Source organism: Musca domestica, unplaced genomic scaffold, assembly GCF_030504385.1.
Source record: "Musca domestica strain aabys unplaced genomic scaffold, Musca_domestica.polishedcontigs.V.1.1 5, whole genome shotgun sequence".
In the NCBI taxonomy this organism is placed as follows: domain Eukaryota; kingdom Metazoa; phylum Arthropoda; class Insecta; order Diptera; family Muscidae; genus Musca; species Musca domestica.
The window spans coordinates 27,270,277-27,283,686 of NW_026712346.1; the positions used below are offsets into that span (position 1 = coordinate 27,270,277).

The 13,410-nt window shown below is 34.2% G+C and overlaps 3 protein-coding genes across 3 annotated transcripts; 2 read left to right on the top strand and 1 right to left on the bottom strand.

The window, feature by feature from the left end:
• The first annotated feature begins 4,576 nt into the window (after positions 1–4,576).
• Positions 4,577–4,968, top strand: LOC131804949 (histone H4-like). The gene has a single exon (XM_059128182.1). The coding sequence runs from the start codon at positions 4,625–4,627 to the stop codon at positions 4,934–4,936; it is 312 nt and encodes a 103-aa protein (XP_058984165.1). The 5' UTR covers positions 4,577–4,624; the 3' UTR covers positions 4,937–4,968.
• Positions 4,969–6,501: 1,533 nt separating this feature from the next.
• LOC131804947 (histone H2A-like) lies at positions 6,502–7,026 on the bottom strand. The gene has a single exon (XM_059128180.1). The coding sequence runs from the start codon at positions 6,962–6,964 to the stop codon at positions 6,590–6,592; it is 375 nt and encodes a 124-aa protein (XP_058984163.1). The 5' UTR covers positions 6,965–7,026; the 3' UTR covers positions 6,502–6,589.
• A 5,441-nt stretch (positions 7,027–12,467) lies between these two features.
• On the top strand, positions 12,468–12,969 carry LOC131804946 (histone H2B.1/H2B.2-like). The gene has a single exon (XM_059128179.1). It carries the CDS (start codon positions 12,540–12,542, stop codon positions 12,912–12,914), a length of 375 nt encoding a protein of 124 aa, XP_058984162.1. The 5' UTR covers positions 12,468–12,539; the 3' UTR covers positions 12,915–12,969.
• Positions 12,970–13,410: the final 441 nt, after the last annotated feature.

The window sequence follows — 13,410 nt, forward strand, 5'->3', positions numbered from 1 at the left end:
TGAAACGCAAACATTGAATGCAGAAAAAACACAGGTTCAGGCAGGCAAGAAGCCGATACTGCCTATGAATGCAGAAAAACACAGGTTCAGGCACGCAAGATGCCGACACTGCCTATGAATGCAGAGAAAAAGCAAGTTCTGGCAGGCAAGAAGCCGATACTGCCAATGCAGCAAAATGGACAAAAACATATACAACAAATCGGGAACAATGACGTCACCATATGTGAAGAAGTAATGTATACTGCAGACTGGGCTGAAGAGGCACATCGTAATACTGCAGCTGTCAACACAAATACAAACCAAAATTTACTACAAGAAAACAATAACAAAAACAGTAAAATCCCAGGAAAGGCCAGCCCACCCTCTATTAAAATTCATAACGCCAATATAAGGCAATTAACTATTAATTTAAAGAAAGAACTTAATCATGATTTATTTTCAATTAAAATTTTGAGAGGTAAAATGACAGAATTAAAATTAAAAACGATAAAAGACTATACATTAACAAGGGAATTTTTAGATAGTCAAAATATTGCCTATTATACATATACCCCTAAGGATCTTAAACCTAGAACTCTAATCATCAAGTCCCTTTCCAATACATATACTAAGGAAGACATAGAAGATGTTATTGCAGAAAAAAAGTTAAATATAGACCTAAAGTCTATAATAAAAATCAATGGAAATCAATGGCTGTTTCAAATAGGTAGTGCTTCGGACACAGGCACTTTAAAAAAGCTCAAATATTTTCTTAATTCTGAAATAAAAATTGAACAGTATAAAAAAGAGAGAGCCTTATACAATGCCGAAAATGTCAGTGGCATGGTCACATAGCCACTAACTGTAAAATGCCTTACAGGTGTGTTAAATGCCCTGGTGGTCATGAACCAGGTCAATGCCCCATACCTAATAAAGAACAGAACACTGAGGAGCAAATCTCAGTAGACCCAAATACAGGGGAAATAGTAAAAGCTATTGGTAAACCAGTTTATTGTTACAATTGCAAAATGTACGGTCATGTAGCCAGTGCCAAAGATTGTCCTACAAGGAAGAGACTTATTGAAAAAATGATTGCCCAGAAAAATCTTAAAAAATCAACTGCTATTTCTAAGCAATTTACCCAACAAATTCCTATTTCACAAGAAATAAAAACATCTAATTTCACCAATTCTGCCACATATTCCAATATGGCAAGAATTGGCAATAATGTACACAAGCTACCCCCTATTCAAAAAAGATCAGATGACTTCATGCAAAAATTTGATGCTGATTGTAAAAGGCTTCTGGGTAAAGATTTCTTCACTTGCCTCGAGAAGATTGGATCACACGTGGAGTCATACAAAAAATTATCAACAGATGCTGAAAGGACTCGTTCCTTATATCAGCTTTTTACAAGTCTAAAACTAGATGACTAATCTAAAAATTATTTTTATTAATGTAAATTCGATAGTGTCTAGACATAGAAGACACTATCTAAATCTTTTCACTAAACAATATAATCCGGACATACTTTTGTTAGCCGAACACGGAGTTTCGCCAAAACATTCTCTAAATTTAGAATCTTATAAAATTTATAGGCAGGATAGAATAAGTAGTTCAAATGGGGGAACAGCTATATGCCTAAAAAAATATATCAAAAGTGAGAGACTTCCAACAAACCTTAATAGCATGGAAGGTACTGCAGAAAAAATAAAGTCACTCAATGGTAGAGAAATAATAGTTTTGTCTCTATATAGTAAACCAAATAGTACTCTGAATATAATTGACCTAAATAATATAAGTGCTCTTATAGCCTCGAATGAGGCTATAATTGGTGCCGATTTAAATGCCAGGAACAGTGAATGGGGAGATAATCGCACAAACCAAAAAGGCAGAGTTTTAAAAGGCTGGCTAGATAATGAACCCAATTTATTCTTACGACCAACAGATAGTCCGACTCGATGTACTAGTAGATCTCAAACATACATTGACATTTTTATGTCAACACCAAGTATTTTAAGCCCAGTAAGGCCTAAAACTCTTGATTTTGAATCAGATCATAAGGCAATAATGATGGATATCCCAATTCAATTAGTGAGACAAATTCCTAAGAGAATATATGATTTTAATAGCCTACAGTTAAATGTTTTAAATAACACCTTGGCAACAGATCTACGAGGTCATATGCTGCCTTTAGATAGAAATGTAGAAATTTGGCAAATAGATGAAGCAATTAATCGTTTGACAGAGGCTTTCAATACAGCTATGAATTCTGCCATGAAAACTTTCATTCCCTCAGGCACCAGTCTAGCTAAGCTTCCTCCTGACATTATGCATTTAATTGCACAAAAAAAAAAAAAAAAAAAAAAAACAGCAAGAAGGAGACTCTACAGAATTTTTGACCCCCAAGAAGCAATTACCTTGAGGGCTATAATAAAAAACATGGATCATCTTATTCAACAAAAAATTAAGATGTTTGAAGAAAAAAACTTTATAAGTAAATTAGAAACTATTTGTCCTGGAAAAGACATGTTCCGTAAGGTCAAGGAAATAAGCGGAAAATTAACACAGAGAAAGATAACGCATCTTAATGACTCAGGAGATGAAATCGTAACAGATAAAGAAAAAGCAGATTTATTGGCTAAAAATTTTGTAAATATCCAAAACTCGAATAGTACTAATTTCGGCACTCGTGTTAGTACTGATTTAAATTTAGTACAATTTGGTGAGAACTTTCTAGCCAATGGAAGAAATCTTAATCCTCAACTAAGACTTTCCCTGCAATTAACCACTCCAAATGAGGTTGGGAAAATAATCAAAACTCTAAATAATAAAAAATCTTCTGGCGAGGACAACATTCCTAATTATATTTTAAGAAAAACTGATCATAGAACATGGCTATTTTTAACTGTGATATTCAATCATTGTTTAAACACAGGATATTTTCCAAAAAAATGGAAAACAGCAAAGGTCTTACCAATACTTAAGCCTGGTAAAGACCCCACAGATCCTAACAGCTACAGACCAATTTCTCTACTTTCCTGTCTAGGAAAGCTGTTTGAAGTTATAATTTTAGATAGACTCAATGATCACATTGAAAACAGCAACATACTAAAAAATAACCAGTTCCGTTTAGAAAGCAACATTCTACAACACATGCTTTACTGGCATTAAACAACATAATTAGCAACGGGTTCAATAAAAGAAGTGCTACAATTGCTGTCAGTCTAGACTTCCAAAAGGCATTCGACACAGTTCCTCGAGAAGGAATTGTTTCTAAAATGAAGAATGCCTATGGATTTAATTACTTTATAGTAAAACTTATTAATAATTATTTGGAACATAGACAATTCTATGTGGTAGTTGATGAGATTAATTCCAATATTCTTCAAGTTTGTGCTGGAGTACCCCAGGGGTCGGTTTTGGGGCCAGTCCTTTATAATATTTATCTGGCTGACATCCCACAACCACCAGCTAATATCCAAATGCTTATTTATGCGCACGACATCTTGGCTACCTCCACTCATCCTAGAGCTACGGTCGCTAACAAAAATTTTGCCAATTTCTAATGGTTCTAAAAGAATATTTTGACAAATGGTACCTGAAGTTAAACACACAAAAATGCCAAGCAATAATTTTTAAAGGCAATCGATTAAATCTGTACAAAAATGCCAAAAAATATATACCAAATATAAAAATTGGAAATGAAATAATAAATACTACACAGACAATGAAATACCTTGGTGTTGTTTTTAAAGAGGACATGAGTTACATAAAACGTGCAGATCTCCTAATTAAAAAGGGGAAAATAGCATATCATTCCTACCTAGGGGTACTCAATAAAAGACGAAAACTTAATAAAAATATAAAACTAGCATTATATAAGCAAATTATTAGACCCACAATGAGCTGTGCCTTCCCAGTGTGGTCACAAATATCGTCACATCAAATGGAACGTATTCGTCAATTTGAAAGGAAAATAATATCCCAATGCCTAGGTTTAGGATGGCAACAAACTGAGCAGGGATTTTATAAACGCCCGTCTAACAAGAAAATCTTTCAAGATAGCAAAATAGAAAGATTTGACAAATTTACTGTTAGAACAGCCATTGATTGTCTAACTAAATGTTGTACACATAATAACCAAATAGTAAAAGATTTTATAATTTCTGATGAAGTATATAATAGATTGATAGTCATAAATGGATTTTTACCTGCAACGAGTCTGTTAAATCTAGCAAGCACTGGAGACTTATATGATGAGTTAGGTAACTTACTTTTTTATCACAGAAAATACAAAACCTTAGACTTTAACAACAAAGTATATAGTACTGAACAATGAATTAAAACTAAATCTAAATCTTATTTTTATGTTATGTTTGTTTTATTAGTTTTAAGTAGATATAAGTAGAAATAAGTAATTGTAAAACTTGTATTTTTTATTCCTTTTTCACAAGACAAATATATAAAAATATCTTAATTTGTTATTCAAATGAATGGGTTGGCCTTAACCAATGTTCAATAATTATTTGAAATAATCGATATAATTCTAGATAAGTATATAAATACGTTAGTTCCGGAAAAAAAAAACATTAGTGCTCAAACTGTTCGTGAAGTGATAAGTGAAATAAACTAAAGTGAAAAAATGACTGGTCGTGGTAAAGGTGGTAAAGGCTTGGGAAAAGGTGGCGCTAAATGTCACAGGAAAGTGCTCCGTGATAATTTCCAAGGTATTACCAAGCCAGCTATTAGACTTTTGGCTCGTCGTGGCGGTGTAAAACATATCTCTGGCCTGATTTGCGAAGAAACTCGTGGTGTTCTGAAGGTGTTTTTGGTAAACGTTATTCGTGATGCTGTCACCTACACCGAACATGCTAAGCGTAAAACCGTCACCGCTATGGATGTCGTATATGCTTTGAAGAGACAAGGCCGTACCTTGTACGGTTTCGGCGGTTAAACAAATTCTTGACGCAATTTGGAGAAATCTTATTTACAACAAAACAATCGGTCCTTTTCAGGACCACAAAATATATCAAAAAAGAGATACTTTCTTGTTGAAAACTATTTTTTTTAATTAAAATAAATAAAAAATAAACACTTACCTTAGGAAATGTAGGAATTTTATGTTAAAATTTCTAATAATTTTCTTTTTCAGCTTTCTCGTATTTTTTTTTCTCACAATTCGTGAAAAATGTCTAAAAATCAAATAAAGAAAAAATATAAATACTTACTCGTTTCAATTTTTTCCTGAATATTTTCACCGTAAACATTGTTTTACCGAGGTCTCGTATTTTATTCACGATCATAAACATGCCGTCGGCAACTCACATCGCTAAACACATTTAGTTCTTCTTCTTCTTCCTTTTCGTATAATATGAGTATAACATAACGTCGCTTTATGTATGTATTGGTATTATTTTGTCGATATTATTAAAGAACAACCATGCTGTGTTAGCAAAGGAATTTCATTTTGACTTTTTCAAACATTGTTGAATCTTTTCTCAACATTTAATTTAAAATTGTTGAAAATATTTATTAAATAGATCGTTGATTCATATTATCTTCAAAAATTTAATTAAATATTTGTAAATTATTCACTAATCATTTCCTTTAAAATTGTATCAAAAATTAAAATTATTGAATTTTATTTAAAAATTCTTCATTAAATGAATTTTATTTTATTTATGTTAAATTTTTTTATTTAATTTTCAACTAATTTCTATTTAATTTTTCATTAGATTATTTTTTAAAAATCACTAATTCGTTTTATTTAAAATTATTTTACTTATTTCCTTATTATTAATTTAAAATTATTTTGTATATTTCCTTACTATTAATTTAAAAATTTGTGACTTCATTTAAAGTATCTTTTATTTTCATAAAATCTATTTATTATTCGAAATTTCTTTAATTTATTTCCAAATATTTTCATTTAAATTTCTTTAAATTTTCACTAATATTTGCCTTAATTTTTAAAAATTTTCTTATTTTATTTTAATTTAGTTGTTAATTTACGTTATTTTATTTTTCTTTGTAATTATTTTCGTTAATTTTCATTTCATTATGTTACTTTTATTCTATTTTTTGTGTTTAAAATTTTCCATAGCACCACAACGTACTTTTATTTTCATGTATGCGTCGATTTATTTCCACCAAAACAATACTTTGCCGCCAAAATTCCCTTGCAAATCGTCTACTTTGTGCCTTCACCAAGAATGCGCCGGGGTACGATTTTTTCACATAAAATTACTGCGAGCCACCACCAATGCAACATGCTTCTTCTTCCTCCTCATAGTATACATACTCATTTGGTGACGCCACGATCTCTCTCTCGTGCTCTATTCCTGAAATCATAAGAGACAACAACAACGACAACACAAATATGCAACTGACAACGAAAAACAGTTATTCTGCCAACGTCTCATAGAAAATTATTGAGAATTTGTATATTTTTTTAATATTAATGCAAATAATGTAGCTTGACGCAATTTTCTTTCTCTTTTCAAATATTTTTTGTCGTCCTGAAAAGGACGGATTGGTTGATTTTTCTATGGAATTATACGATGGTCTGTATTCTTCTTCTTCATTCCATAATACCTTTCGAAATAATTTAGCCTTTCTTTTCGGTCTTCTTGGGCAAGAGAACAGCTTGGATGTTTGGCAATACACCACCTTGGGTAATGGTAACGCCAGACAGCAATTTGTTAAATTCTTCGTCGTTACGGATGCCCAATTGCAAGTGACGGGGAATGATACGAGTCTTCTTGTTGTCACGGGCAGCATTGCCAGCCAATTCCAAGACTTCGGCAGCCAAATATTCCATGACAGCGGCTAAATAGACGGGAGCACCGGCACCAACACGCTCAGCATAGTTGCCTTTGCCCAACAGACGATGGATACGACCGACGGGGAATTGAAGACCAGCACGATTGAAACAGGACTTTGCCTTTCCCTTAACTTTGCCACCTTTACCACGACCAGACATTTTCACTTTATTTTAGTTTTGAACACTTCACTTAAGCACTGAAAAACACAAATGATAAAAATTTTCGCCTCGAAACGTGCTATTTATACTTTTCTCACACACACATTTCTTCAATAATGGGGTGGTTTGCCTTGTGTGTGCCAGCTAGCTGTGACTACCTGAAATTCTTGTCGACTACAATCTACAAATTCTGTATAGCTGGCCGTTTAGGTTATTCAAGTGTTAACAGTGTTTGTGTGCGCATCTAGTGAAGTGAAATAAAACAAGCTACAAAGCAAAGTGAAACTTACTGTGTTCGCTCCTTATTTGGAGTAGTGTTAAAAATAAACATTTATAGTGGAAAAAAGACATTCAAATGTAGAACTGAATATGGATGAAAAAACATCCAAAATAAACACTACCATCATAAAAGGTAGAAAAGTGACTGTTGAATCATTTTTTGATGAAAATATTTCTACATTAAATAAAAATAATAATGTAGTCAAACAAACATCTGCTGACATTAATTGTGAAAATAAGGCATTGGCTATGCTCATCGAATACCTAAGTGATGCAAGCATAAATGCGGCAACAAGTGATACTTCCAAAACTATAAAAGACATTTCATTGCGAAAACGCAAAAAGAAAAAGAGAGCTGAAGGTGACAGTAGTGAATCATCTTTAGAAATTTCAAAGCTGGCAATCATCAATGCACAGCTTATGGCCGAATTAAAAAGCCTAAAAGAAAAATGTAATATCCTATGTGAAGAATTACAAAAATATAAATCGCAAGAATTCAATAAGCATACAAATGCTAAAGATGCAAATAATGATTGGTCGGCTGAGGTAGCAGAAAACCTCAGCACTGCGATGGAAGTAGAAGTACAAACTGCACTGCCAGCAGTTTCTGTTCGTATGGACGGTACGAAAAATATTGCAAAAATCAAAAATAGAAAAGTGATAATGAAGGACGACATCCAGAAATCAAACAAGATCGACAAAATTCCGGCAAACGGCAATAATATGCAGAAATCTACAAATATGCAGAAATCTTCAAATGTGCAGAAATCTTCAAATGTGCAGAAATCTTCAGATGTCCCGGCGGCTAGCAGTCCAACTACATCTAATAATAAGAATGACAGTAGAAAAACGAATACTTCTATAACTGTATACGATATCGGTGCGGAAGAGATGTCCAAACTAATCAACGAATGGTTGGGTCACGGTGAGTACTCATTAATTTTATTAAGAAATTCAAGAATAAATGTGAAGGTCAGATCTCTCGAAGACTTTACAAAGGTAACACAGAAATTAGGTGAATCTGGTATAAAATACCACACCCATACACCCAAAATTCTCTTACCATATAAGGTAGTGGTAGAAAATCTCTCCAGAGAATTTTCAGAAAACGAAATTAAAAATTGTTTGGAAAATAATTTTAATTTTAACTTTCCAATTGAGGTAATTGAAACCATTAATATTTCAGAAAATAAATGGTTAATTTGGTTTGCACGCCACTCAGATATTAATAAAATTTACAAAATCAAGAAAATTCTTAATTGGAATGTACGCATTCGTAAGAATAAAGGTAGAAATGACACACAGTGCCGAAATTGTCAAAGACCTGGACATACTTCTGCAGGATGCGGCATGCCATATAGGTGTGTTAAATGTTGCGACCCTCATGGTCCAGGGGAATGTCCACTACCTGGTAAAGAACAGGGAATTGATGAAATTACGATTGTTGATCCAAATACTGGAGAAGAAGTTAGAAATACCATTAAATTTGTCAATTGCGAAAAAGAGGGGCATGTTGCAAGTTCCCCCAAATGCCCAATGAAAATAGCTTATATGGCAAAAATAAATAAAGCCAAGGAAGAAGCACGTGCCAAATCAATGGCATATAAAGCATCTTCGGCATTGACACATCCAGGTGTTCAGTACGCTGATGTAATAAACAACAGCCGTACTACAAAACCAGCCCCTAACATTCAGCCTACCCCACATAGGCAGCAAAATGAGGGTATTTTGGACATATTCTCTACCGTATCGGAGGATTGTCAAAAGACATTTGGTGTCAACTTGAGTTTAGTCATAAGTTAAGTGGTTAAATTCATACCAGAATACCGAAGATTAAAAGAGACAGAGGGGCAAGCCCAAGCCACTCTTGGCATGATATTCGCATTGAGTAGTATCGATGACTAATTCACTTATTTGCTTCTTTCTGAACATAAACTCTTGTATCTCATTGGCCAAGAGACATTATCTCAATATTTTTATAAAAAACAATAAACCGGATGTGTTGTTATTGGCGGAGCATAAATTGTCTGCAAAGCATAATTTTTATATTAATGGTTATAAAATATTTCGTTGCGATAGAGTCGAAGGCATGGGGGGAGGGACTGCAGTTCTTGTAAAAGAAAAGCATAAATGCGAAAGATTTTATTTAAATTGTGGGAATATAGAAGCATGTGCTGCCAGAATATGGAAGAGTGATGGTACACCCATTACTTTCATTTCCCTATACCAACGACCAGGTGAAAGATTTCAGGTAAATGATCTTAATGCTATTGTAGACTTAGGCAACACAAGTGAAATTGTTGTAGGAGCAGATTTGAATGCAAAACTCCCATTATGGGGAGGGAATGAAACAAATGATAGGGGTAGAAAACTTGAAAATTTTATAACTCTTTGCCCAAATTTAATGGCTTGTTCCACTCATAGGCCTACTAGACCTAATGGGACAGGTGAGTCACATATAGACTTTTTTCTACATTCTCCAGGCATTATTCCAGAAGGTGGAAATCAATTAGCTACACTGGATTTTGAGTCTGACCACAGAGCAGTTAGGCTGATTATAAATGTAAATGATGTACAAAGGGGGATAGTTCAGAAGTTTTACGATTATGACCATATGAACATCCATCGTTTCAGGCGTAGATTACATGTAGAACTAGCACATCATATGTTACCTACTAGTAATAATGTTACGATTAACAATATTGATGATTGTGTAGCTGAATTAGAATCAGTCTTTAGAAATGCCATTCAGGAAGCAGTTCCAAAAAGATCTCGTAGAAAGGGAACTTTGGGAGAACTACCTTCTAGAATACTTCACTTTATAAAAGAACGTAAAAGGCTTAATCGAGCTTTAAAAAGGTCGCATGACCCAGATAGAATGTTAATATTAAAGGCTGATATTCGAAACCTCAGCAGAATAATAGAGGGTATGATTTATGAATTCGAAGGAAATCGCCGAAAATCTATGCTGCAGAACATAGAAGTCAACAGTAAAACCTATTCAAAAGTAAAGATGGCAGTTGGTATATCGGGTAAAAACTCTGTAGGTGACCTGGTTAGTAACGATGGTAGCATCGTCTGTGAAGATTTAGCCAAAGCAGAAATAATAGCTAACAATATAGAAAGCAATTACCAAACAAGCGATTTTCCTAATGACAGCTCATTTAATAACCTCATAAATGAGGCTATAGATGGAATTAGTAGCGGTTCACCACTGGTACACTTCAATATGAACAATCTAGCTGATGGCTCGGTTTTCGTGAACAGGACTCAATGGTATGAGATTGGTTTTGTTAAACCAGGGGACATAAAATGGGCTATATCCCGAAGACCATCCAAGAAAGCCTGTGGCATTGATGATATACCAGATATAGCCCTGAAGCGGGCAGGAGACGTGGTATTCAAATTTTTGGCAGTGCTCATTAATCACTGCTTAAACCTTTCCTATTTTCCTAGAGCGTGGAAGGTGGCTTTAATGGTCCCAATCCCAAAACCGGGGGGGAATCCGGAAAATTGTAGCGACTATAGACCGATTTCGCTACTTTCACTTTTTGGGAAAATTCTGGAAATGGTAATACAACAACGAATCAAGCGTGATATTGAGGATAGAAATATCCTGAGAAATTGTCAATTTGGTTTTAAACCTGGGCACTGTACAACACACGCTCTTGCCTGTTTTACGGACTATGTATCGAAGGGGCTAAATAAAAAAAATGGAACTTTGGCTGTCAGCCTAGATTTTTCTAAGGCATTTGATAGGGTATGGCAACAGGGAATCATCTACAAATTACAGTCTTTCGGCTTTAGTGAACACATTTGTAGTATGGTGAAAAGCTTTCTTGATGGGAGACATTTCAAGGTTAAAGTGGGTGAAAAACGATCAAGTCAAAGACAGGTATTAGCAGGCGTACCACAAGGATCTATCTTGGGACCCCTACTATATAACATCTATGTAAGTGATATCCCTGGACCACCCCAAGGTGGACTTCTTCTAATGTATGCGGACGATGTACTTATTGCCTTCAGAGGACCTCTCGCAAAAGCGGTCAATAGAAAAATGAACACTTATCTGCAAGAATTAAGTGTATATTTCGATAGATGGAAACTCCAACTGAATGTTGCGAAATGCCAATCAATTGTACTTACAGGCACAAAAGGGTTAGTTTACAAAAATTTTCGACATTTTGTTCCCAATGTGCGAATTGGCGATGGTGTGATACAAACATACGACACATTGAAATATCTTGGAATATTATTCCACGACAGGTTTGACTTCTGCAGACATGTAGATTTTGTGTTAAAAAAGGCTAAAAAAGTCTATTTTACATACAATAAAGTATTAAGCATGAGTGGCGGCCTTCCTATAAAGGTCAAACTATTAATATACACTCAAGTCATTAGACCCATAATTTCATATGCGTTCCCATCCTGGTTTGGAATATCTTCACACCAGATGGAACGCATAAGAATATGGGAACGTGCTATATTGCGGGCTTGTTTAGGTTTGCGTGGCTTTATATTGTCTGATGGATCATTTAAAATGCCATCAAATAAGGAAGTTTATGAGAGATCTGGCCTTCGACGCATTGACAGATTTTTGGTCAAAAGTGGCCTTAAATTTGTAGAAAAAAGTCAAAATATTAACAACGAGATGATAAGGAGCTCATTAATAAGCAATGACGACCCTACCATTCTGGAAAAAAGACATCTCTCTCCCGCCGACCTTACTAAGCTTCGAGACGAAGGAATACTTTATGATAATAATAGTAATCTCCTATTCTACCATAGAAGGTACAAAACATTTAATATTACAGACACAGTGTACATTACCTCACAATAATGTATGTATTATTATGTAAATATTGTATATAATTGTAGTTTAAGTATAGATTTAAGATTAGTATTAAGCCTAGATTTAAGATTAGATTTAAGACAAATTTTCAAAAAACTATATGAACTAGCTCTTTTTAATAATCCTTTTTTGAGCTACTACTAACGACCATTAACTTAAAAATGTATGATGATGTGTAAACAGTAAAACTGTTACACTATTATAACAAAATCAACTTGTTATATGTAAATTGATATACCTAGGCTTAAGAGATTTCAAAAATCCCAAGCATATATTAAATTGAATTTAAAATAAGCCAATATTTTCTTTGTAACAATATATGGATTAATAAATGGCAAATTTAAAAGCAAAAGCAAAAGCAAACCGTTTTGGTTCATCATTTGTGAACAGTGTTAAAAGTGTTTGTGTGATTCAAAAAAAAAAAAAAAATAATAATAAGTGAAAATGCCTCCTAAAGCCAGTGGTAAAGCAGCAAAAAAGGCCGGCAAAGCCCAAAAGAACATTACCAAGGGCGATAAGTCGAAGAGACGTACCAAGCGTAAGGAGAGTTACGCTATCTACATTTACAAAGTGTTGAAGCAAGTCCATCCCGACACCGGTATCTCCTCCAAGGCTATGAGCATCATGAACAGTTTCGTCAACGATATCTTCGAACGTATTACCGCCGAAGCCTCTCGTTTGGCCCACTACAACAAGCGCTCGACCATCACCAGTCGGGAAATCCAGACCGCCGTCCGTCTATTGTTGCCCGGTGAATTGGCTAAGCACGCCGTCAGTGAAGGTACCAAGGCTGTTACTAAATACACCAGCTCCAAGTAAATGTCTTGATATTTTTCATTTTGCGTCGAAATACTACCTTAAAAGGCCCTTTTCAGGGCCACAAAAAACATTTCAAAAGAGATCATATTTTGTTGAAGCTACAATTTATCATTATTTAGTAATAAACGAATAAAATTCCATAACAAATATATTTTTCTCTATACAATGATTTTTCCATGCATTTAGCTAACTCGCATATGTGCCTATGTTTAGCCATTGCTTGTGCGATATGCTATAACAGCCATCGTCGTCGTATATGTGTGCGTGTGTTAGTGGTGATTTGCCTTGTCGTCGTTGATCAACATCGAATGGGCATCATGTATGTGTGAGCATTTTGATACAGCACAACGGCAAAGCAACGAAATATAAGGCTGAGGCATAAATTTTCAAAGGAAAAAATGTATTGATGGAAAATGTAAATATTTTGCCAAAATGTCATTTTTGGATGAAATTTGTGAAATTTGACAGAGAATATGAAAATGACAAATTTTTCAAA

Excerpts from the sequence above, each read along its gene's own strand:
- LOC131804949 (XM_059128182.1), top strand. The coding sequence starts at position 4,625 with ATGACTGGTCGTGGTAAAGGTGGTAAAGGCTTGGGAAAAGGTGGCGCT.
- LOC131804947 (XM_059128180.1), bottom strand. The coding sequence starts at position 6,964 with ATGTCTGGTCGTGGTAAAGGTGGCAAAGTTAAGGGAAAGGCAAAGTCC.
- LOC131804946 (XM_059128179.1), top strand. The coding sequence starts at position 12,540 with ATGCCTCCTAAAGCCAGTGGTAAAGCAGCAAAAAAGGCCGGCAAAGCC.